General features: G+C 37.5%; 1 protein-coding gene across 1 annotated transcript in view; it reads left to right on the plus strand.

Annotated features, from left to right (window-relative positions):
* Positions 1–1,966: 1,966 nt before the first annotated feature.
* Positions 1,967–22,371, plus strand: part of LOC127444310 (cytosolic purine 5'-nucleotidase-like) — a 34,921-nt gene continuing 14,516 nt past the window's right edge. Inside the window, exons 1-11 of the mRNA XM_051703592.1 lie at positions 1,967–2,178; positions 4,052–4,181; positions 6,515–6,588; positions 19,225–19,342; positions 19,468–19,563; positions 19,672–19,763; positions 20,687–20,744; positions 21,391–21,484; positions 21,868–21,921; positions 22,026–22,109; positions 22,317–22,358. Of these exons, the coding sequence (XP_051559552.1) occupies positions 4,078–4,181; positions 6,515–6,588; positions 19,225–19,342; positions 19,468–19,563; positions 19,672–19,763; positions 20,687–20,744; positions 21,391–21,484; positions 21,868–21,921; positions 22,026–22,109; positions 22,317–22,358 (816 nt within the window). The 5' untranslated portion in view covers positions 1,967–2,178; positions 4,052–4,077. The remainder of the gene's footprint in view (positions 2,179–4,051; positions 4,182–6,514; positions 6,589–19,224; positions 19,343–19,467; positions 19,564–19,671; positions 19,764–20,686; positions 20,745–21,390; positions 21,485–21,867; positions 21,922–22,025; positions 22,110–22,316; positions 22,359–22,371) is intronic.

Genomic DNA, 22,371 nt, shown 5'->3' on the forward strand with positions numbered 1-22,371 from the left:
CACATTAGCGTTCTGTTATAATTTACACAACTGAAAAAATATTTTACTTATGGTAGCCATCCAGCTTTTACCTTACAGTATTTTTCATTACAAAAGATTCCACTCATCTTTAATTACCTCATGGATATTTTACAAATTGCACTTATTCTTACATTCGCGGTACAACCTCAATTAGGCACTTGCAACTTCCTAATCTGTCACTGCAATTTCAAATCTTCGCGCCTTGACTTTTGAAACTATTTTCGTGATACATCTGATGCATAACTAACTTGTGCACTTGCAAACTCAGTGTTGGCGAGAGAGAAAGGTGGGGCAGGGGGAGGGCGCAAAGGAGTCGTTTTATAGGATGGTGCCTGGCCAATGAAATCGGACTTCTTTTGTACATGATGTCACGACCATAGACATATAAATGGTCACAACACCCGCGGCCTAAACATTACCAGATACTTCAAAAGGAAAGACATAATAATAATTTCCCCATGTTTCCCATTTTCCTCAATACATTCCTTCGCTTCCACCATGTAACACTGAGCAAACGGCATAGATGGTTTAGAAAAACCAACAATTTCAAACAAAAAAAATAACTCCAGTTGTTACACGACAACGAATGCCATATCAAACATATGTAACCTGATTTTGTCTTGATTAAGGTTTGCAAGGTTTTTTTTGAAGAGAAAAAATTTTTTTTCACCTTGCGGTTCAGGGCTTCCGTATCTCTTGGCCCAAGAGGTCTTTGTCCAAATTTGGTACATATATGTATGAGGTCATTCTAAGAACACACAAAAATTGTGCATCTCTAACTCTTGGTAGCGCTATAATAGTAAAAAACGACAAAATGGCTGTTACTATGGAACCGTTGGTCCGATCCACTTAAAATTTTGCATGCCGTGTCTGTGTCCAAGGTGCCATCAATATATGAGGACAGTCGCATACCTTGAAAAACATGGCCGCCATCAACAAAATCAACTTTTAGCAGCTTTTTGAACTAATCCTAGGCCGTTCGCCCGAACAATTTTGCCTCAAGTACCATTGGTGTGAAACAAAACCTTCAATAAATACTTGAGATTATTATTATAATTTTTTTTAAACCTCTTTTTTAACTAGTCCTAGGCCGTTCGCCCGATCAGAACCAAACCAGTGCAGAAAGATTCTCTGGAGTCCCTTTATTAATCATTATAAAAATTTTTTTAACTTTCATCATCACAAAGCTACACCAAAACTTACGCATCTGGTGGGCATGCCAGATGCGTAAGTTTTGGTGTAGCTTTGTGATGATGAAAGTTAAAACATTTTTTTTACTTAAACAGTTATAACTCTTAAACTGAATGAGATATTTTCACACAATTTTAGACACTTTGTATGGGGTCATTCTGAGGATACATGTACCAATGCCTCTTGGTCAAGCTATAACAGTCAGGAATGTAAAAAATACCAAATCTGTGTGCTACCTCACCTGATGTTTCTCAAATTTAAAGCACTTTGTTTTAGTTGCTAACAGGCTGTCTAATTAATACTTAATATCTGTTGCATATGTACTTAAAGGACCTTAAATGCTTGAACCCCATTAATTGCTGATTGCAGCTATATTTTTATTATTATTATTATTATTATTATTATTATTATTATTATTAGTCTACAATAAACAGAAGACCATGTGGAAAAAAAATCTGAAGGACATTTTTAAATAATAATGTGATGTGTGAGAATAGTAAACATTTCTTTCTCTTTTTCTTTCTTTCTTTCTTTCTCACTTCCTTTTTCTTCAGGTTGAGATTTGTAACTATATCTTACCAAGCACATGACTAATAAGATTCCACATACTAACTGTAATGTAAAATCCTAATCAATCAGGCCAAATAACCATGTAAACCATAACGACCAACCATCTTTAAGAGTCTGGCGCTGCCCCGCCTTCATATTTAACTCGGTCTGATGTGTTGACAGGATTTGCTCCACCTCTCTCGGATGTAGCCAGCTCAAGCACCGCTTTGTCCTGCCCCCTCAACAACTGCGTATAACACGGTTAAGAAAAGACGGGCTTTTTGATTCACAATTCTCATTAACAGTGAGACTTGCGGCTTCACTTCATTGCTGGAGCGTATTTTATATTAGTGATATTTTAAAGCAATTCCAAGCGGGTTAAAGCGCAGCAGCTGAGCTTTTCTTCATTGCCGAAAGGTGAGTTAGCGAATAATCGGGGTGAACTTATAGCTGTTGTTGGTGTCAATGGTTTGTTTAGAGGGTTCGTGTGAATGTCTTTTTGTAGACGCTTTGCGTGTATGCTTGCTTACTTGAAAAGGTCGCTGTTGTTTGATGTTCTGCATGAAGCGCTCATGATGTTTATCTGTACAGCCAGAGTCTGACTCCAATGACGATTTTGTCCGGAGCGTACATAAGCAAGCAATGCCCGGCGAGATACCGAACACTTAATGCTTTACATTAATACATCTTATATGCATCAAAAAACGTATGAATTTGCTAGATTGTCAAGCTCTCAGCCATGTTTCATGGGGAAGTCTGTGGTTGTTTACCAGGCCAGCGCTTATGCCGTTCTCGGGGGAATTGTCCTTGTTTTTTTAGCTGCTGAATTGAACTTTTTATGAATATGACGTGGACAGCAAACGTCTAAGGAGTGCAAGCCCATAAACTGATTTGATCTAGAGTTTTGATTGTGACGTCAGTAAGATGTTGTACGGAGGTAATGACTAGACACAATTGTTTTGTAGCAAATTTTGTACGGAAGTTTGAGACATACACATACTTCAAATATTTTAAAATACATTTCTATTTTACATTATTTGTGAGCAAAATAGTGCTGCCCGATGTGAAGGTTTAAATAACCCACCAACGTTTAACTTACCCACGTAAAGGACAGCTGAACATCCTGTGTTTTAACACCAAAACCCACAAAATGATAAACACTCTAAACATATGGATGCAAACCGGCGAAATAGACCCCAATGAGCCATTGTAACTGCCTACTTGTGCTAAATATTCGGTTTGTTATGCTCCCTCTTTCTTTTTTGTTTTGGAAGGAGGCCTGTTTTTGCTCATTTTTGTTTTAAGGTGCATGGCTAAAAATGTGAAAAAAACAAAACAAAACAGAGAGATATTAAGACCATGCTTCTCTAAGCGAGATATTACTGGTTGTTTATTCTGTCACAGAAGTGCAAAATAATGACATCGCCGCCTGAAGTTTGTTTCAAACCATACAGCCTCATAACCATTCTTTCCTCAGCATTCCAATCAGAAAATAGATGGCTGGTGGGAAAGAGTCCTTCCTTTTGCCCCTAAGGTCTCCAGCTTGTTTGTGCAAGTCAAACTTTGTGAAGGCCATAGTCCCTGGTATGCTGGCTCAAGCTAATGTACTGAGTGTATTGCATCTTGCTTCAGTAATTTGGAAGGTGCTTAAATTACATACAGATTTTTTTGTGAGGTGTAGTTTAACTTCTTTCAAGAAAGAGAGAGAGACAAGAACATTTCAGAAGAAAACATTTTCTCACATAATAGAACTGTTTCCCCACCAAAACAGTGTTTTTCAACCACAAAGGTTGTTTCTGTTGGCAAACTAATTTAGGAGTATATTATCTTTACCAGAAGTTGAGAAAATATAATACTTCATTACGTATTATTTGTCATTTCTAAGATGCTGATTTACTCCACAGTGACTGTGGAGAGTTTTTCTTATGAGACAAACAAGACACTCACTTAGCAATTCAAGGTCTCATGTTTCTACTGAAATTACTCAGATAATGACATCAGTCAGTCATTATTCATGTCTTTCTTGATTTGGCCTGATGCAGTTAAATTAGAAGTTTGCACACGACAGGGAAGATGTTGTGTATTGGCTAGTTTGGTAGCTGATAGAATCTAAAGATAAAATAATCGAATCTAAAGAATTCAAAGCACATTCCTTCTTAATATGATCTGATTTGGTGCCATTTGTTTCTTCTGTTTCTTAAATAATTTAATAGATAAACTATATATATATATATATATATATATATATAATGTTTTTTTAAATTTTTTTATTTATTTTTTTTTTTTACAGACTCAGTTGTAAAACTGACGAATATAATGATGACGACATCATGGAGTGATCGACTTCAGGACCATGCAGACCTCCCAGCAAACATGGATGGACTGGCCATGAAGAAGTACAGGAGAGAGGCCTACCATAGGTATACCAGATGGATAGACTGGTTGTGTTTAACATTGGGATGCTAGGCCTGAAGGTTTTTCAGTGTTCCTTTATAGTACAGAGACAACATCACTGTTTTTCCAATGTGGTAGACCAGATGTCCCTTACTCTAAGTCTAAAGGAACTTTAGGTACTAAATTGGTACTAAATGTACTTAAATTCTTTATTTAGTTAGATTTTCATTTGTTTGCCATCCACTCAGTTTTCCCTTACATAAGCACATATTCCATTATTTTGCATTTTATATGCCACCTTAAGAATGTAAGCTACACTGTCAAAAAACAAAACAAAACCCTGTTTAGATGGTGACTCCTTGTGTAAATTTTGATTTTAGGCACAAAAAAAAAAAAAAGAGAATGACGTTACCTAATTATAGGCCAAACCCTGCAGCTATGGTTCAAACTACATGTTGGAAATGAGCACGGCAGAACACTTGAGTATCAGGAACATAGAGGAGCTTGTGCAATGTTTAACCACACAAAAATGTAGTTTGTGCAGTACAATCAGTATTATCCTCATTAGATAAGAGGAGTGCCGTTCGGTTCTTCTTTAGCACATGCTGTCACCTGTGGCTGTCATTCTATCATATGTGACTTTCGTTAATTCAATCAAAGGTCATTTGTGTAATAGGGTATAGTTTACTCTTCCCACTTAACATGCACTTTGACTTTCCATTCCGTGATTAAGCCAAAAGCTCACTGCCTGTTCCAATTATCTAGATAAGTGAGGAGAGATAAGGAAAGGTAAATGTGAGTGTCATTGCATGGATTCCACTGTCCGCACAGTCTATTTGAGATCCAAAGGCAGTGGTGTTTTCTCGAGGGCGTGATGTCCCACCCTTTGTCAACTCAGTGGAAAGTTTTGTGGAATTAATCCAGCCTATTAATCTCCTTAAGCTGCAAAATATACAAAATGGAAAGAAGATTATGACCGTGAAGTATATTATTGGCAAAAAACCTGCGCCCCCCATTGTTGAGTAGAGTACAGAATAAGTAGCCCATTACAGAATAGGGCAGCAATGAGGCTCCAATTGAGGTACAGGAGTTATCTGTTTATCAGCTGTCTCTAACTAGTGATGCACATTCTGTTTGTCTGAGTCGCCACGCCAGCCTGGTTCTTCCAGCTGTTTTTGATGGTTCTAGATGTCTTTGAAGAGAAGCAAACAACCCCCAACTCAACAACGGGCACAACAACAGAGAATGCTATAGAACTGGCACAATCATTTTTGCAACAAGTCAGAAATTCAATAGCAAGAAAGCAGAGAGAGGGGGCTATTGTTTGAGCTGTGGGGGTAACAGGGTGAACGGGGAAATGGGCTTGACAGTCCAGCTATAGCAGTGACATAAACTCTCAGAATGCAGTGCACGTGTCCTACCTGGAAAAGTGAATCATGGGACGTAGTCCAATGTTATGCCGCCACAAGGTAGGATTGATCAAAGAAGTATTTCCAGATTTTTGGTAGTGATGTCTCTTTTTTTAAATTGTACCTAGATTTGATACATTTTTTATATTTTTATAGGTTTAAAAAAGCAAAGTACTCAAAACAAATCTAACTTCTCTGATAATAATGGCTCTTTTTCTCTTGTCTCAGTTATTATGTAGTAATAACCTATTACTTACAATATATTCAGCTGATGTGTGAAAGTTTAGAATCTGTTGTTTGATGTTGTTGAAATTGTTTTCTGGATGCAATATGGACTTTGAAGCTCTTCTAAGAATATTGATACAATGGCACTACATACACAAATATGAATGGATATCGATGCGAATGCTTCTGATTTATGTGTGTCAGTATCAGATTATAGGGAGTGCATGCTTAGAGAGTTATTCAGAATTACTTTTGTGTTTCTATCTTGGCATTTGAGAGCATGGTTTATGGTGTAAAGCACAGAGCTGTCATTGTGCACATTACATGATGCAGACCCTGTCGCGGAAGATGGGACTTTATTTATTCTCTGAAATGCCATAGTGGTTTTTGATAGGTATCTGTTGAATGCTGTAAGGTAGATCGGAAAGTTAAATATCTTTTTTTCAGATTGACGTAACAATAATGTTTATTTTTTATGAAATAGAAAGATTAAAGACTTGATATACAGTAGGCCTGTAGAGCTTGACAGATTGATTGTAATTATTTTACTCCAAGAATGTTTGAATAGGGTCTTTAGGCCCTAAATCATTTATTTTGAAAGGCCTGGTTTTGAATTCGTGTGAAATTCTAAAAATCACAGCTTTGTTTTAAGAGTGTTTGTTCATAAGTTCCTAGCTGAGCGTCATAAGCAAACAGACCTCTTACTGTTTCACCTTCTTCCCCAGAGTGTTTGTGAACAGAAGTTTGGCCATGGAGAAGATCAAATGCTTTGGCTTTGACATGGATTACACTTTAGCAGGTAAGACACCCCCTGTTTATTTATTTACAAAGGTTTTTTCTCAATAGCTCACTTCTTTGCCTGCAATACTAGGAACACATTGGTTCCTCAAAGCCCAAAGATATGACGCTATGTTTGGGTGTCTCTGGTTGTCTTTTAAAAAGAGGCAGCAACACTCTTTCTCAGAATCTCAGGGTAAACATACAGTAGGATTCCTGGATATATTTAGCCTCTCCTCGTCTTCTTCTGGAATCTGGAAAACCAAGGTGTTGTCTCTCGGTACACAAAGTGCTCCATTTTATGTGCTCTGAAGCCTGGAGTAAGCATGATGTCTTGTTTGCCAGTGCTTTAAACATTTGTTGGAAAGACCATCAGCATCAACAGACCCACTTCATTTATTTATGTAATTTGGGTCAGCCAAGAACTTGAAATAAGAGAGGGTTTGGTTCTTATGATGGAACAGTTTAGCATAGACCAGATGCATTTCTTTTATGGGTCCCAGGGACTAGTGGTGGATAAGAGCCTCACTAAATCTGAGCTGTGGGGCTTGAGAAAGCAGGTCAGTTCTATGACAGTTCAGAATTGATGGCTCTGTAGAAGTGGATAGCATGTGCCATAGCCAGCAGCTATTGTGGCTTAAGCAAAATTCTGTGGCCGCTCAGCTGTTAACATCCTCTGCTTTATGGCTGGCTGTATTCAAGCGCAAATGTTTACTGTACAAGTAACGTACAAGTACGTACCCTATATTGGTCCTCAAAAATCAAAAACAAGCCAATAACAGGAAGCCACTGATTTTTGTTTTATATAACATAACATAGTCTTTAAATCTTAACATGTGCCTTTTTGCCAAATATCTTGAAATACATAGCTGTTATAAACTTCTTTCATACCTGGTCTATATGGTATTTAAGTAAACTCTTATGACTGTTTATTCTGTTACTCCTTATACATTTATTTAAGCCTCTCAGTAGTTTTTTACTCTTTAAATATGGTGGACACAATGTTTTTTAATGCACTACAGTCTACAATAGACTGTTAATAAATGTATTCTTTATTGATCTCAGTTCGAGATCAAAGACTACAAAGAAGTGTTAAATTAAACCTTACATGGTTTTAGACCACACTCCAACACTATGCTAAATCCAAGCCCTGATTTATATTTTCTCTTGCTTTTTGAGTCCATTCCCTATCAAAATCCCTTTTGTGTTTGGGAACAGAATGCAAGATTATACCCTGCACGTTGTCAGAACTGTGGCACAAACTCTCCATCTAAGCTTGTTGTTGTTTACAGTCCTTCACATTGACAGTCCATTGAATCACAAAGGAAACCTTTCACCTTGAAACCCTGATTGAAAAGCAGCACAATTTTTACTCCAGATAAATGCAGATTTTGTTAATATGGCAAATTGAAGACCCAAATGGTAGGGTCTAAATACTGTTGTTTAACAACCTGGTAACACAGTCCAAAGTCAACCAGAGGCTAAATGCAGAGGGTGAGCTTGATGGGTGGGTGGTGCGTTTTGGGGTGGTGGAGCTTGTTTATCTTTCACAGCAACCACAAATTTTATTTTCTAGCTAAAGGTAATCTGAGCTATGAACTCCAGCCAGGCATCATCCCCCTGCTGATCACACATGTATGTTTGCTTGTGCAGTCTAATTATCTATCCAGGAGTGTGTTTGGCTTGTGGAGGAGGAAACAGATATCTATGGCCCGAGTGGCCACAGGTTGACTAACAGGCCTTTGTCAAAGTGAGAATGAGAAATATAAGATGTTGTGTATAGGAGCATGGGGTCCTTAATCCTCAAGCAAGACAGTGCAGAGTTAATGTCACACAGCTGCTATCTTATTTTGAATAACTATGAAAATTTCACACAGGTGTATATCACTTATTGTGCGTGTAATATACACAAAATAAAGGCATAATTTTGCATGCTGTTTCATTCTACCCCCTGTCCGTAATTTTGGAGATGATGGAGATTAAAACTCAAATCCCTGTCGGAATACATAAAAGCAGCTTAAACCAGGTGGCTTACTGATCTTAGCTGGCCACCAAGCTAAACCAGGTCTAACCCCATTGGTCAGGCTGATCTGTGTTTTTTCTGCACTTTTCAGCTTGTAAGACTGGGAGACCAGCTGGCTGACCATCTAACCTAGCTGAACACCATTTTGGCCAGGAAGGGAGATTGCTAAGACCAGCAAACCACCTTTGGCTGGTTTTAACTTTTTTAGAAGGGATAAAAAGGCAATTTGCAATAATAATCAACAACTTTGTAGATTACTTTGAAAACAAATTTTGTAAATGTTGATCAAGTTGGCTAATAAATTGGTGTAATATAATCTTGGTGTGGCCCCTATACTTTGTTTTTCTATTGCAATGACAAAATGAAGGGACCACATTATAACTGTCATGAATTTTGTTCCTTTACTTTCTTAAATTGTAAATAAATTTATGGTTCATGTTTACTGAGGTTTGACCTGTTTTTCATATGTATATCTGGTCCCGCTTTATAGTAGGTGTCTTTAACTACTATGCACTAAGATTCAAATATATACAATACTTATTGTGTAACTACTTGTTCTGCAAAATTCTCACAAGATTCACATTTTCTGTTTCTGAGGTTGAGGTACTGGTAGGGTTAGGGTTTAGATTAGGGTTAGTGTTTAGGGTAAGGTTTGGGGTAGGGTTAGGTTTAGGGTTAGAGGTAAGGTTAACAGTGTAACTACATATGTAATTAAATGCAGGTACTTTAAATGTAAGTACAATGCAACAACACGTATGTACATTATAAGTACATTGTATCAAATACTTAAGTACATAGTAATTAAAGGCACCTAATATAAAGTGGGTCTGTGTATCTCTTAAACTTAGTGACTTTACCCCACCTTTATCTAGGTCACATTTAGTGATGTATGGATTCTCTGTCTGCAGGCTTCAGTCAAACTGCCAAAAACATGCGTTTTGTCAGTCTAGCAATAGCTAGCTCAGAGCTTACATTGTCCAAGGTCAACACTGGCTCTGATGGATGCAGTTAACCAAAGAGTGATGATGGGAATAGTGACTGGGAGGGGAAAAGTCAGCTCAAAATAGGTTTCGCTGTAGCCTTGTGGAACAAAGTGAAAAGGAGATTGAAATGGAGAGAGAGAGAGGGAGAGAGAGAGAGAGAGAGAGAGATTGGGAAGGGGCCGTTGTTTATGCACAGCTGCTATTTAGGTGGAGGAATCAGGCCTGAGTTAAGGCCGTTTCCCACTGTAGGAACTAAAGCCTGTTTTAGGTACTTTTACTCTGAACTAGTACTTTTTGTTGTTTTCACACATGAGGAACGGTAGTTCCTCTTAGCCATTTAGAGGGACATTTTTAGCTCCTACTCTGAGGTAGGTACTTTTTTGGGAGAAGAGAGACTGTGGGAGGTGCTGCAAACTGTGATTTGTCAAACACGTATTATGCGCAAAGCAATGAAAAATACAAAGACTCAGCAGCCACCATGAGTAAACAAACTTGAGGCTGCATGCCTTTATAGTTTCTATTAATGAAATATGCCTTGTATATGCCTTTTCATAATAATAGCCTAATAATAATAATAATTATTATTATTGTTATTATTATTATACAATTATTATTTAAAAATGTATTATTTTATTATTATTTTTCTTAACAGTTGAAGCTGAATTTGTAGCCTACATTAACTATGGAAAATGTTGTGGTTTCTCCTGGTATTTCAGATATTAATATCTGCATGAAACAGAATTTCCATTTGTCTGTGCATGTATAACAACATTATTCTGTAGGCAAGAGGTGTCAAGCAAAATGTGAAATGTCAAGCACACATTTTGCAGTGAATAATAAATGCAAATTCAAACATTAAAAGAAATTAAAATCAATAGAGCCTACAAACCGGTGAAAGTCCCGTAAGTCTATCAGGAATTTTTACGATAGGACACCATTATTTAGTTAAATATTATTATTATTATTATTAACAATAATGAAATTTATATAGCGCCTTACCAAAGTTCAAGAACACTTAACATTTTTACATTTAGCACAATTTAAAGAAGAAGAAGAAAAAAAAAGACGGAGCATGTTTCAGTTTTTCGTTTTACATAAGGAGGAATATTCCTAATAGATGAATACTCTATGGAGCATTTAAACCTTTATGGAGCATTTAAACTTTTTTTTGGAATAAAGTCTTAACCAGTTGATTACATTAATAGCTGTTTTGGATATAAATGTAGTCAACTTTTAGAGACGGAAAGATGAGCTCCGACATTAAATCACTTCAGGTCAGGAATTTAACATAAGCCTCAGGTTTAGGCTATAAATTAATACATGAAAATCACATGTGAATCGTGTGATACATTAACATAGACATTTCAAAAAGTGGAAAGTGTATATGATGTTGTATCTTAGTTAGTGTTACACTTGACAAGTTTCAGATGCACACAATTAACAAAGACCGCAAACCGCGTTAAGACCATGCCCATCCAGTCTGAAATCACAACGTGCACATTTTCAATCATAAGGTTTACACTTTAGAAATATTGGCTGCACAGATTCATAAATTCATTGTAATTTTGAATATGTTCATTTAAAATGTCGCTTTATCTTTGTGCTTTTTGGATGGTATATTATTTTCAAGGTTTTCAAATAAGGTATTTGGCTTCAGGCACATCCCTACTACGGACGTTCCTTTTGATGTGTGCGAATGCAAGAGGGAAAAGTCTTCTTGGGTGTGCAAGAGTTCTCATCTAGAAAGTTCTTAAGGGGAAAGTACCGACTGTATATGGAAAAAAGACTTTAGTGACTGTTGGAGTTTGTTTGCCTGTACTTCATGCCGTGGCACTGACTACATTTACATGGACACCAGAAAGCGGGTTATTGCGAGAAAGCAGCATTCCGGTTTACATGCACCGTGTAAGTGGCGTACTCTTTACTACTGTATACATGTGGCTAGGTCATTAAGCAGTTTTCTCCACAGCAACATTATTTCCCAATGACGCTTGTGTAAATAACAACATGGAATCCGAGGAAGACTTCACTATTTTATTCTCTGTTGCTTCGCTTTATTTCCAGATATATTACGTAAAACTCCGGGATTCCCTCAATAAACGAGTGCATATAGGTGAACATGAGAGACCATCGATATTTTACAGTGGTGTTTATAAATGGGTATAGTTTATAGTGTATGTGCTTTTCAAACTGTACTCCCAGAAATGTTTTGTTGACTTGTTGTTGGGCTCCATCCTATGATATTTGTTATTCTGTCTGTTCCACACACATGCGCACTCCCCAAAAACCTTTTTTTACTTAGACACATAAGCAGCTTTCTCCAGGAGAAACCTAGGTGTATTAAACCGCTTTCTCTTAATCCCTTAAACGGCGTAAGGAAATCAGTGTTCTTGTTTACATGATGTATCAGAACACCACTTTCTGCAAAAAAATTTAAACATGGCCTGTCTATAACACATCTGTAGAGATACAGAGCCTGACACAGACCCTGGGGCTCAATGAATGCATTTGTATAGCTTTTTTACACAGAGATACCAGAAAAATTCTGGAGAATATGTTCCGGCAACTGTTTATTTCATTCACACTGCCAGAGATTTCCCAAAATTTGTGCTCGCATTCACACAAATGCTGCAAAAATCCTGTAAAAATAAGTGACATCATGATATGACGTCTAATGTACAGTGTCTTGAGAAGCCCAGCTTTTTCTTCCTCTTGTAAACAAATGCATCTCATACAGTACCACTAAACTGATTAAACTGTTAATTTTGGCATCTGCACGGATGGCGAGTAGCTCCCTGGTCTTGGTATCACTCCAATCTGCAGTCATTGTTATCTTCTATTTTGCATTATTTTCTGAATTAGGGGTGTAACTGTAAGAAATTTGCATGGTAGGCAATGATTTTATTCAGCCAGTTATTTCTTTTAAAAATAGCTCATAAGATCATTTTTGTATTGTTTGATGTTGTGTTATTGGCCTCTCAAAGACAAAGATTGACAGTGAAATTGATAATACTGAATAATAAAGATAACTAACTACACGGACAAGGTAAAACTGTGCTTTTTTCATACATAAGCATTTATAACAATAAAAAATAATTATTCATTTGCTGTTTATTAGTGCCCAAGCACTGAAAGTGCAGAGGCACTATTGTTTTTCTAAGGATTATTAGGGCCCAAGTACTGAAAGTGCGGAGGCCCTATTGTTCTTCTAAGGATTATTATTATTATTATTATTTTCAAGGTTTTCGGTACTCTTGGGGTACTTAACATGCATGAAAGTTTGCATACACATCAGATTCGTTGGCCATTAGAGCTTTGCAGGGGGGGCTCTGTAGCGCCCCCTTGAAAATGGGCATGCAAGGGGGGCTCTGTAGCACCCCTATTTTCACCTACAGTCACTAAAATTGTTACATATATAGTTATTTTCAAGTTGAACAACTTTCATACTCACAGTCATTAGCTCCGCCCAACAGGAAGACATTTTTGATTTTCTGAAAATCATAGGCTCTAAACTTTTAAATACTCCTCCTAGGGGATTCTTGTGACTGTCACCACATTTAGACAACATTATGCCAAGACATTGAAGATGCTAAATTGTAAACAGATTTTTTTATATATGGAATGGTGTTGCCATGGCGAGGCATTAAATTAATGCCGAAAAACTGGAAACAGGAAGTGTCTCATCTTCTGTGTGCAATATGTTATTTAGATCAAAATTGAGATGTATGTTTAGCCTTGGGGGCTAATCACATGGGTGTGACTATTTTGGGTTATGGTCATAGAGCCGCCACCTGGCAGCAGGAAGTGTGGCTCTTACAACAGACTTTAAAATAGTCCTCTTATATTTACCCAAATTGCTTCAAAATTGTTTAGAATAATATCAAATGCCAAATGCATGTGTACACCTTGCATTGTTTTTTTTCACCTACAATCACCAAAATTGGTACATATATAGTTCTCATCAAGCTGAACAACCTTCATACTCACAGTCATTAGCTCCACCCAACAGGAAGTTGGCCATTTTGGGTTTTCTGAAAATCGCAGGCTCTGAACTTTTAAATACTTCTCCTAGGGGATTCATGTGACTGCCACCAAATTTGTGCAACATCTGCCAAGACATGAATTTTTGATATTTTGAACGTTGTTGCCATGAAGCAATAAATTTATGGCAAAAAATGGGAAACAGGAAGTGCCTTATATCTTCTGTGTGCATTGTGTGATTTTGATGAAAATTCAGCTGTATGTTTGGCAGGAAGTGTGGCTTTTACAGCAGACTTTAAAATAGTTTTAGCAATAAAATTGCTTCAAAATTGTTTAGAATAATGTCAAATGCCAAATGCATGTGTCCACCTTGGATTGTTTTCCGAAAGCCATCTGATGGAAATGGACCTATGGTGGTTGGGCCCGTCATCGCTGCTTGCAGCTATTTTTTGTTGTTTTTTTTCTAGTATTTATATTTTCTGCTATCACTGTCAATTTTTCTGAAAAGTACTTTTTAAAACTCACTTACTGATTTCTACAAGCTGTAAAATTGAAAGTATTATTTGCAATCTAATGTGTTGGGAAGTAGCAATAAATGATTTTTTTGAGCTATCGTAATGTTTTTGCCCTTTTTAATGTTAAGAAAATAATGTATGAACAAATGTAGTTACCTTCCATATAGGTGCTTAAATCCATTTGCGGCAAGTGTGACAGCTCAAACATAACGTTAGTCTACCTGTAAACCTACTGAGTCATTACAAATCTTAATGTACTGAAATCTGGTTGTGCTTCTTATGTAAGGTTATCTATACTTTACGTACAGTATTAGCCTGTAAATCTACTGTATTTTCACTTACATTCATCTTTGCAAATTCCGTAGGATGCGCACGAAGATGGTTCTTCAGGTTTGGAGTGTTCCCTGCACGACACTTTTTTTGACACACTTTACAAACTGGGTAACTATCATCAACATTTAAAATACTCAAAGTATTTCCACACTGCGGACTACAACCACTCAAGTGGCAGAAATCAAGCAGGAGAGGTTCAGTCTCTGACATTCTTTGTGCTACACACTCTGAATGAAATAGAGATTTTATTTATTTTATCATATCAAGTTTATGATGCTGTAAATGTAGCCGAATGTCTCTTAATTGAACTGATATTTACAATGTAAACGCTTGGATTACTTGGATTTTAAAAAAGAAATCAGAAAAATCCTGACTTTATATTCACACAATGCTGTTAATGAGAAAATGTGTAAGGTATGATATCCGTCTGTTTTAAAAACCACAGTATACTGTAAAACCGTATAATTTTTAGTCTGCATACAAACTTTTTCCTTTACATAATATATACGTCACCACTATGACACTCACCCTTCACAGTATCAGTTGTTCACACAGACTCGTTCCGCAATTGATCTAGGTCAGATCCCAGGAACAAAGTTTCTGGCATTGCAGCTCTGGCATGCGTTCACACAAAGGGCTCCTCCTGGAATATGCAGCCCCACTTTTTAATAAACAGTCTCACAGGACTCACATATTGATAAGTTGTGTTTTGAGTTTGATAGCTGGAAATGGAACAACTATGTTATGACAGTCACTCTGGTTTATGAAGAAAAAAAGGTTTTGGGAAAAACAGCTTTGAAAGACAAAAAATGCACATGATAGAACAGCTACAGAGATGTTCTCAAACTGTGTAACAAATTAAAGCAGGGTGTGTTCCAGAGTTTAGTTCCAACCCTGGTCTAACACATCTAAAATGAACAAACATACCTGGAATTTTGTAATGAGCACACCTACCTGTAATTTTTTAATGAACCAGCTAAAACTTGATTAGCTGGTTCAGGTGTGTTTATTTTGGGTTTGATCTAAAATTCAAGAAGTTAGATATCCAGAAACAGGATTGAGCACCCCTGGATTAAAGCTTCTCCTATAGAGGACTTTTCTTAACAAATACAATTCAGAAAACACAAGCCCGTTGTAGACAAACAGCAGTCTGGCAAATAACAAACCTCCATTAGCAAGGGACCCAGGAGTGAACCCTGAGGCACTCTGCTTTCCATTGTCTATTCTCTGTCCTTCTGGGTTTCTACCCTTTGACTTGCTGCTGCTGCATCAACAACAAGCATAACACATTCCCACCTCTACCATAACAACATGTAACATGAGCTGAAATGTGTCTTTATACATTTCAGTAACCCCCTGTTTCGTCAAGGCTGTTGTTCTGTACGTGTCTTATTTTAATTTCTCTTTCAGTTGGGTGTCAGGATGGAACAACAAACATAGGGACTCAGAGTCTCGCAGAGAGCCTTTTGTTGCTGAAATACCACTCGAATCCCTCTGCACAGGCTTGGGGTCTAATTGGGTTTAAATCTGTGAGGGCAAGTGGGTCCTGTTTCACCGTAGATTAGATCACGGGGCAAACAGGGCCCTGCTAAGCCTTTGTAATGTGAATGTTCTGGTACCCTTAGCTTGCCCGTGTTGGGGTGGACACGTATCAGAGGTGCTGTTCTAAACAGTGTTCCCAGAGAGTGTCTTTAAATATACTTATGGCACCATGCACACGTCTTTGTTTTATTTTTGGTCTATGGTTATTGAGAATGGAAAATCAAACATCCAGATCCCATCTAGAACATACTTAGCTTGGAGGGATTTTACAGTAATCCCAATCAAAATTTTGTTTGATTATTTTACCACTTCACAATTTGCTGGCATATTTGTAAACTCGTTTCTTTGGGGATGTTATTATTGTGTTATACACACAGCACATGGCTAAAGTAGAGCCATTAAAGATGTTAAAGGTTAAAATACGTTCTCATATTCAGATTTGAATGTGCAGACAACTTTAAGGGGGTATTTACACTTTGTCACTTCATGTTTTTTACGAATTGGATAGCTATCCGGTCGTGAAACAACCAAGTGTACATGGCCTCCAAGATGGATTCGAGATGGATAAAAATCCGATTACTTAAACCACCTCTGGATGTAGTTTGAGATGCATTCCATTCGAAACTCTTGTCAAGTGTAAATGCATCTGGCTGTTCAAGCCACATACGTAAACTTTACTCCGCCCAAACAGTGCAATGTCAGCATATGGAAAATGTGAAACATAAAAGCTGTTACAGAGTATTTGCATAGCGCTCGCGTCGCACAATAAATAATAACAAAATAAGAAACGGATGCACATTTTATGAGAGACAGAACTTTTTTCTTCATTTATTTGATGCAGATCGCTGACGAAACTGAAACTAAACACTGACAGGGAGTGCAGCTGCATGACACAACTTACCTACAGCAAGCCCAAAGGAGAAAAATTCAGTGCGCACACGAGGCAAAGTTACTTGGAATTATAAATCACATCTTTTAAATTCGCTGCGCAGCATTAGCATAATCACGGAAGTGAAATCCATTTTATTTGCATATAGCATGGTAATTTAAGATCTGATTTATATCTGTTTGGCAGAGACACATTGATGTGGCCAAGTGTAAATGTAATGTGCTTATTTAATCGGCTAGTAATCCGATTAGTAAAAACACATGAAGTGACCAAGTGTAAATATGCCTTAGTAAACCATTTGTAGCTTGACCTTCCAAAAACTGTAAACACTGTGGCTTTATGGCACTTTTTAGCAGTGCGACGTCAACTTATGACTCAGACAATAGCATGAGTTTGGGGCAGGACTACTGTTTGTCCAAACAATGGAAGACAGGCCAGGGCATAAGTGGTGGTAAAGAAACTTATTTGCAAACAGTCATTATATTTGTGATTGTCAACAGATGTTTTGCGGTTCTGCCCGTAATATTTAAATAATAGTTTGTTTGCGAAGCCTGCATCATATTTTTACTGGTTTACAATCCACACTGTAATGAGCCACACACACATAATCCCTGCTGTAATGAGCTGCATGCACATATAATCCATGCTGAAATGAGCCAAACAAACATATAATCCTGCATTGACATGATCAGGAACTTTGTTAAACTCCAGACGCTGTTTCTTAAAGTTGGGATGATTCAACAGAGGCCAAAGCAGAGACGCTGGTCTTCACAGCATGACATTGCATATCTTTCATCATCTGTTTATGCTGGACATGAAGCGGTTCTCTCCCAGTCAGTGGCAGCAGTGGAATGGAGCAGAATGAGACGCATTTTTAAAAGTTGAACTTGTTCTGTTTTTAAAACTTGGGGCACATCGCCAGAAAAGCATCAATATGGTCAGTCAAGTTAATCTAGTGCATGTTTGCATACACCAACAATTACAAATTGTCCAGATAGACACAAGAATGTGTCCTGTATAAGTCTCTTTTGGTGTGCAGGAATAGGCTTGTATCTGTCCTGCTTACTCCTCTTATGTTAGCCAACTGAGCGCCACTGGGCTGGCCAAGGGTGCGATGATGTACTGTAAAAGTAGGCATTGATATCTTACTGTGGAGCTGGTCATGCGCCGATGTATTCACAAAGCAGGGAAAATCCAAACGAGTCATTTTTGCAGCTTGGTTTCAATATTTGTTTATTTAAAAAAAAAAAAATTGCATTGGGGAGGAAGTTTCGAGTACTGAAACTTACAGTTTGTTTTTATAGTACAACAACTCTTATATGTCAAAAAGGCTTGGAATCTATGCATTTTTCACGCATCGATAATCTGAAAATTTTCCCAATGATTATCTATATATATCAGGATTTTTTCAGCTATAAATAGGGCTGCTCGTTGCACAATAGTCTTTATCTTTTCTAACATACTGTATTTCAAAACACAGCTTTGGTAAATTCTGAGCAGCAGTGTAGATTAAAGGGGGTCGCACACTGGATGTGTCTGTGGATGACATGGTGTGTTCTAAAATTTGAAACAATTATATTCTACGAAGGTACGCACACACCGCCAACGCTCTGTCAAAATTCTGCAGTGCCATGGAGCACAACTCCCATAGTTTTCCATTAAATTCAAACCAAATAATTATCAAAGGACAAATATTATTTACTCTAGCCATCACTGGATGTTGTGTATAAGTATCTTTCATATAGCCTACACAATGTATTTTCAGTTACAAGTATGTTATTTTGTGGTGTGACAGCTTGAATGAAAGACCTGTTCAAGGCTACATAAAGAGAAATTGCACAGTAAATGTCATCATTTTGAATTGTTCAGTTTGTGCAGTTACACCAGTTTCATACACTAACCTGCAAACTAAGGGATGTTGATGAGAAGTACAAAAACCTTCGTTACTTTGGACTGCCACCTGCTGTGCCGCATCAGTTCATCCTCTGTGCATTGCAACTTGCTTCAGTATAAAGCAGGTCGCAATGCCCTCCCCCCCCCCCGTGGTCTCCCAACGCTATTACGCCAGGCTGTTAAATAAAGGCCAACTGAGTGAAATGGAAAGCACGCAAATTAGGCTTATAATTTAAATGTTGGCTAATTTTAATATATCGATGACTCAGTACCTCGATATATTGATATGTTATGACATCGCTAATGTCAAAATATCAAGGACTTTTTTGGTCCTCGTGTCATGACCCCTTTAAATTAAAATGCAATGCACCATACTTAAGGAACATTAATTCTTACTACAGTGCTCATTAAAATATAACATAAGAAATTGTGTAGTTCTGTGTTGTCTTTTTGCTTCTCAACATGTGCTTAATTCTAACTAAAGATCTTCTTTCTATAGTATACAAATCACCTGAATACGAGTCTTTGGGATTTGATCTGACTGTGGAGCGGATGGTCTCCATAGGCTACCCACAAGAACTGCTCAGCTTTGTTTATGACTCTACTTTCCCTACAAGGTGATGAACTCTCATTGGCAAACATTACTTACTGAGACAGTTATCAGTACCAAAAAATTACTATCTTTTGATGTTATATTTATAGCATAACTAACACATTTAACACCTTTATTCTCCTTCTACAGAGGTCTGGTGTTTGACACAATGTATGGCAACCTCCTGAAGGTGGATGCTTACGGAAACATCCTGGTCTGTGCCCACGGCTTTAACTTCCTGCGTGGGTGAGTATTCCTGCCCCGCTGTCTAGCCCTGCCTGGATGGTTTTGGTTACTGATCTCTGATGAAACCCATGGAGTATGTGCTTATAATGTTCCTGTGCTCCCTGCCAGCCCTGACATCCGAGAGCTGTACCCAAACAAGTTTATCCAGCGTGATGACACAGAGCGCTTTTACATCCTCAACACACTCTTTAACCTTCCAGGTAGGGAGTTCATCACTCTCCCATATCCCTGTGACTGGCTGCCACTCAGACACACATTCACAGTTACTATATTAACTCACAATACTTGAAGTATGTTTGAAATTCTTGAACTGAAAAGTGTATTTGAACAATTTAGCTCTTTGATCTAACTCTCGGCAGAGCAAACCTCTGGCATATTGTATATAATCATCAAAAACTGGTTCTGTTGTGTTTATTAAGTCTCTTTGAAATTTAGTTGACTTGATTGATTCTAATCAAAATACAGGCTTGGTTTGAATTTTAAAGCCATAATTGTAGCAGTCTTTTAAATATGATAATTGCTGTTAATTGCATACATACAGTTCCTGTTTCGGGTGATCCAATCACAAGTGGTCAGGCAAGACAGATCACTATTTACAGCTTATATTAACATACTGTACAGTATATCTCAAATGCGTCTCCTGTGACTTGTGATCAGATTTTGAGGCGAGGATCTCTGATTTAATGAGTACATCTCTCACTATGTCTATGTGCATGTTTATAAAGCTCAAAAAGTTGGCATACTGTTGCCACCAAATACACTTTCAACTATTTATCTTACCGTAAACGTGACATTTTTCAGCAGAATGCTCATTGTTCAAGTAGAGTACGTGTTTGTGATGTATGTCACTGCATGTTGAAGTCAGGCAAACCTGACATAAAAAAAAAAAGGTTTCTGCATTTATATGTGTGCACTTTTCCAATTTTTTGTGATCGGATAACAAAACGTTTTGGACCCCATTTAGACCTGTATTTTGCGCTGAGTTGTGACGGATCACCCGGTAAAGTATGGATGTTAATACCAGAGTTAATGGTGCAATATGACAAAAAACTGCTTTAGTAAGTTTTGCTGGCTGACATTTGTGAACTTTTTGCGCTCTCTCTCTCTCTCTTTCTCCACACAGAAACATACCTCTTAGCCTGCCTGGTTGACTTCTTCTCAAACTGTGACCGATATTCAAGGTAGGTGTTCCAGTGACAATGATTCTATAACTCTGTTGCCTTGGACACAGCCATACCAGTGATTCATACCCAGTATCACATACTGTGGGTGAGGACTATTTGACGCTCTCTATATCAGTTCACCAGCAAGCATGTTACTTCTTGATAAGAAAATCTTAATACATAATAAACAATTTACAACATGCTATAAAAAAGGATGACACAAGTGAATTGTAGTCTGTTCAGTTCTGTTCCAACTACGTTTCATGATCATGCATGACATGATTTATCATCCATTTACTGTAACTTGCTAATGACTAATCGTGCATGTAAAGAGTATGTAAAGTAAACATTTTATAATTATAACTTGCACTTAGAAAGCATGGAAGTAATTCTACTCATGCACTAGAAAAAAACACCAGCCAGCCAGTGTTTAGTCGAGATAAAATCTATTAAAACTTAATAGTCTGTGATTGTTTTGGTATGGATGCATGTCCTCTGAAACACCTGTTGGTCCTTTTAGGGGGAGAGAGCTTTCCTGTTTGGCTCGGACAACCTCAAACAAGGGAAGACTGTCCCATTTAAACATGTCTGACTGTCGATAAAGTGTGTCAGAGCTGGTGCTCAACCTCTTACTCTGCTGTCCCTTTCTTCTTTAAACCTTTAGCTGTGAAACAGGCTTTAAGGATGGAGACCTCTTCATGTCATTCAAGAGCATGTTTCAGGATATTCGAGATGCTGTAGACTGGGTACACTTTAAGGTAAAGTACCCTGCCAAAGTATCTTTGTGTACAAACGTAGCAAGCAGCTATGATTAGCAGCGAAATGGATATAAACAGCATGTGTTTATTGGTACACACTGGCAGTGTCAGAAATGTACTTTTATTAAGGGAAGATTTTCAAGGACCTTTTTAAGCCTTATTGAAGATACTGAAGACAAGGAAATTATTGACCTAATAGAATATTTAGAAATGGATCAAACTAAAAAATGTAAAATATCCATTGCATTTTTGTCCTGGTTAATTTCTGCCCCTGACTGGCAATAGGGTTCCTGCAGTCCTGCAGTAATTTAAGTGTTTTAGATGCATGTTATAAACTTGCTCTGTCTTTGAGGTATATTTTAAAGCTTTGATTTAATTTTTAGGGAACGCTGAAGGAGAAAACAGTGGAAAACCTGGAGAAGTATGTTGTGAAAGATGTACGTTTTTTCGAGTTTTAATTTCTGATTTTACTGTATTTTCCTTTTTGTGTTAGTGAATGGAAGGAAAGTGTTTAAAGAGTAATCTATTTTTTTTTCTTAAGGCAAAGTTGTCATTGCTGTTGAGCCGCATGAATGAAGTCGCCAAAGTTTTCTTGGCCACCAACAGCGACTACAAATACACAGATGTGAGTTTACTGATGCAAACACACACATAGCCACCACACATGCAAGTGATACAGATACTTATTTACACACTGTCTGTTTTCACTCGCAGTCTCGCACACATACAGATGGTTTGATTCTTATTTGGACAAACATACAATTTGCCTCATGAAGTCATCTCTTTAAATCATAATTAACCAACTCAGCTTTTGTTTTGATTTGCTTTACAGAAAATTATGACATACTTGTTTGACTTCCCCCATGGTCCAAAGGTATTAGTATTAG

This window comes from Myxocyprinus asiaticus, chromosome 7 (genome assembly GCF_019703515.2).
Source record: "Myxocyprinus asiaticus isolate MX2 ecotype Aquarium Trade chromosome 7, UBuf_Myxa_2, whole genome shotgun sequence".
Taxonomy (NCBI): Eukaryota; Metazoa; Chordata; class Actinopteri; order Cypriniformes; family Catostomidae; genus Myxocyprinus; species Myxocyprinus asiaticus.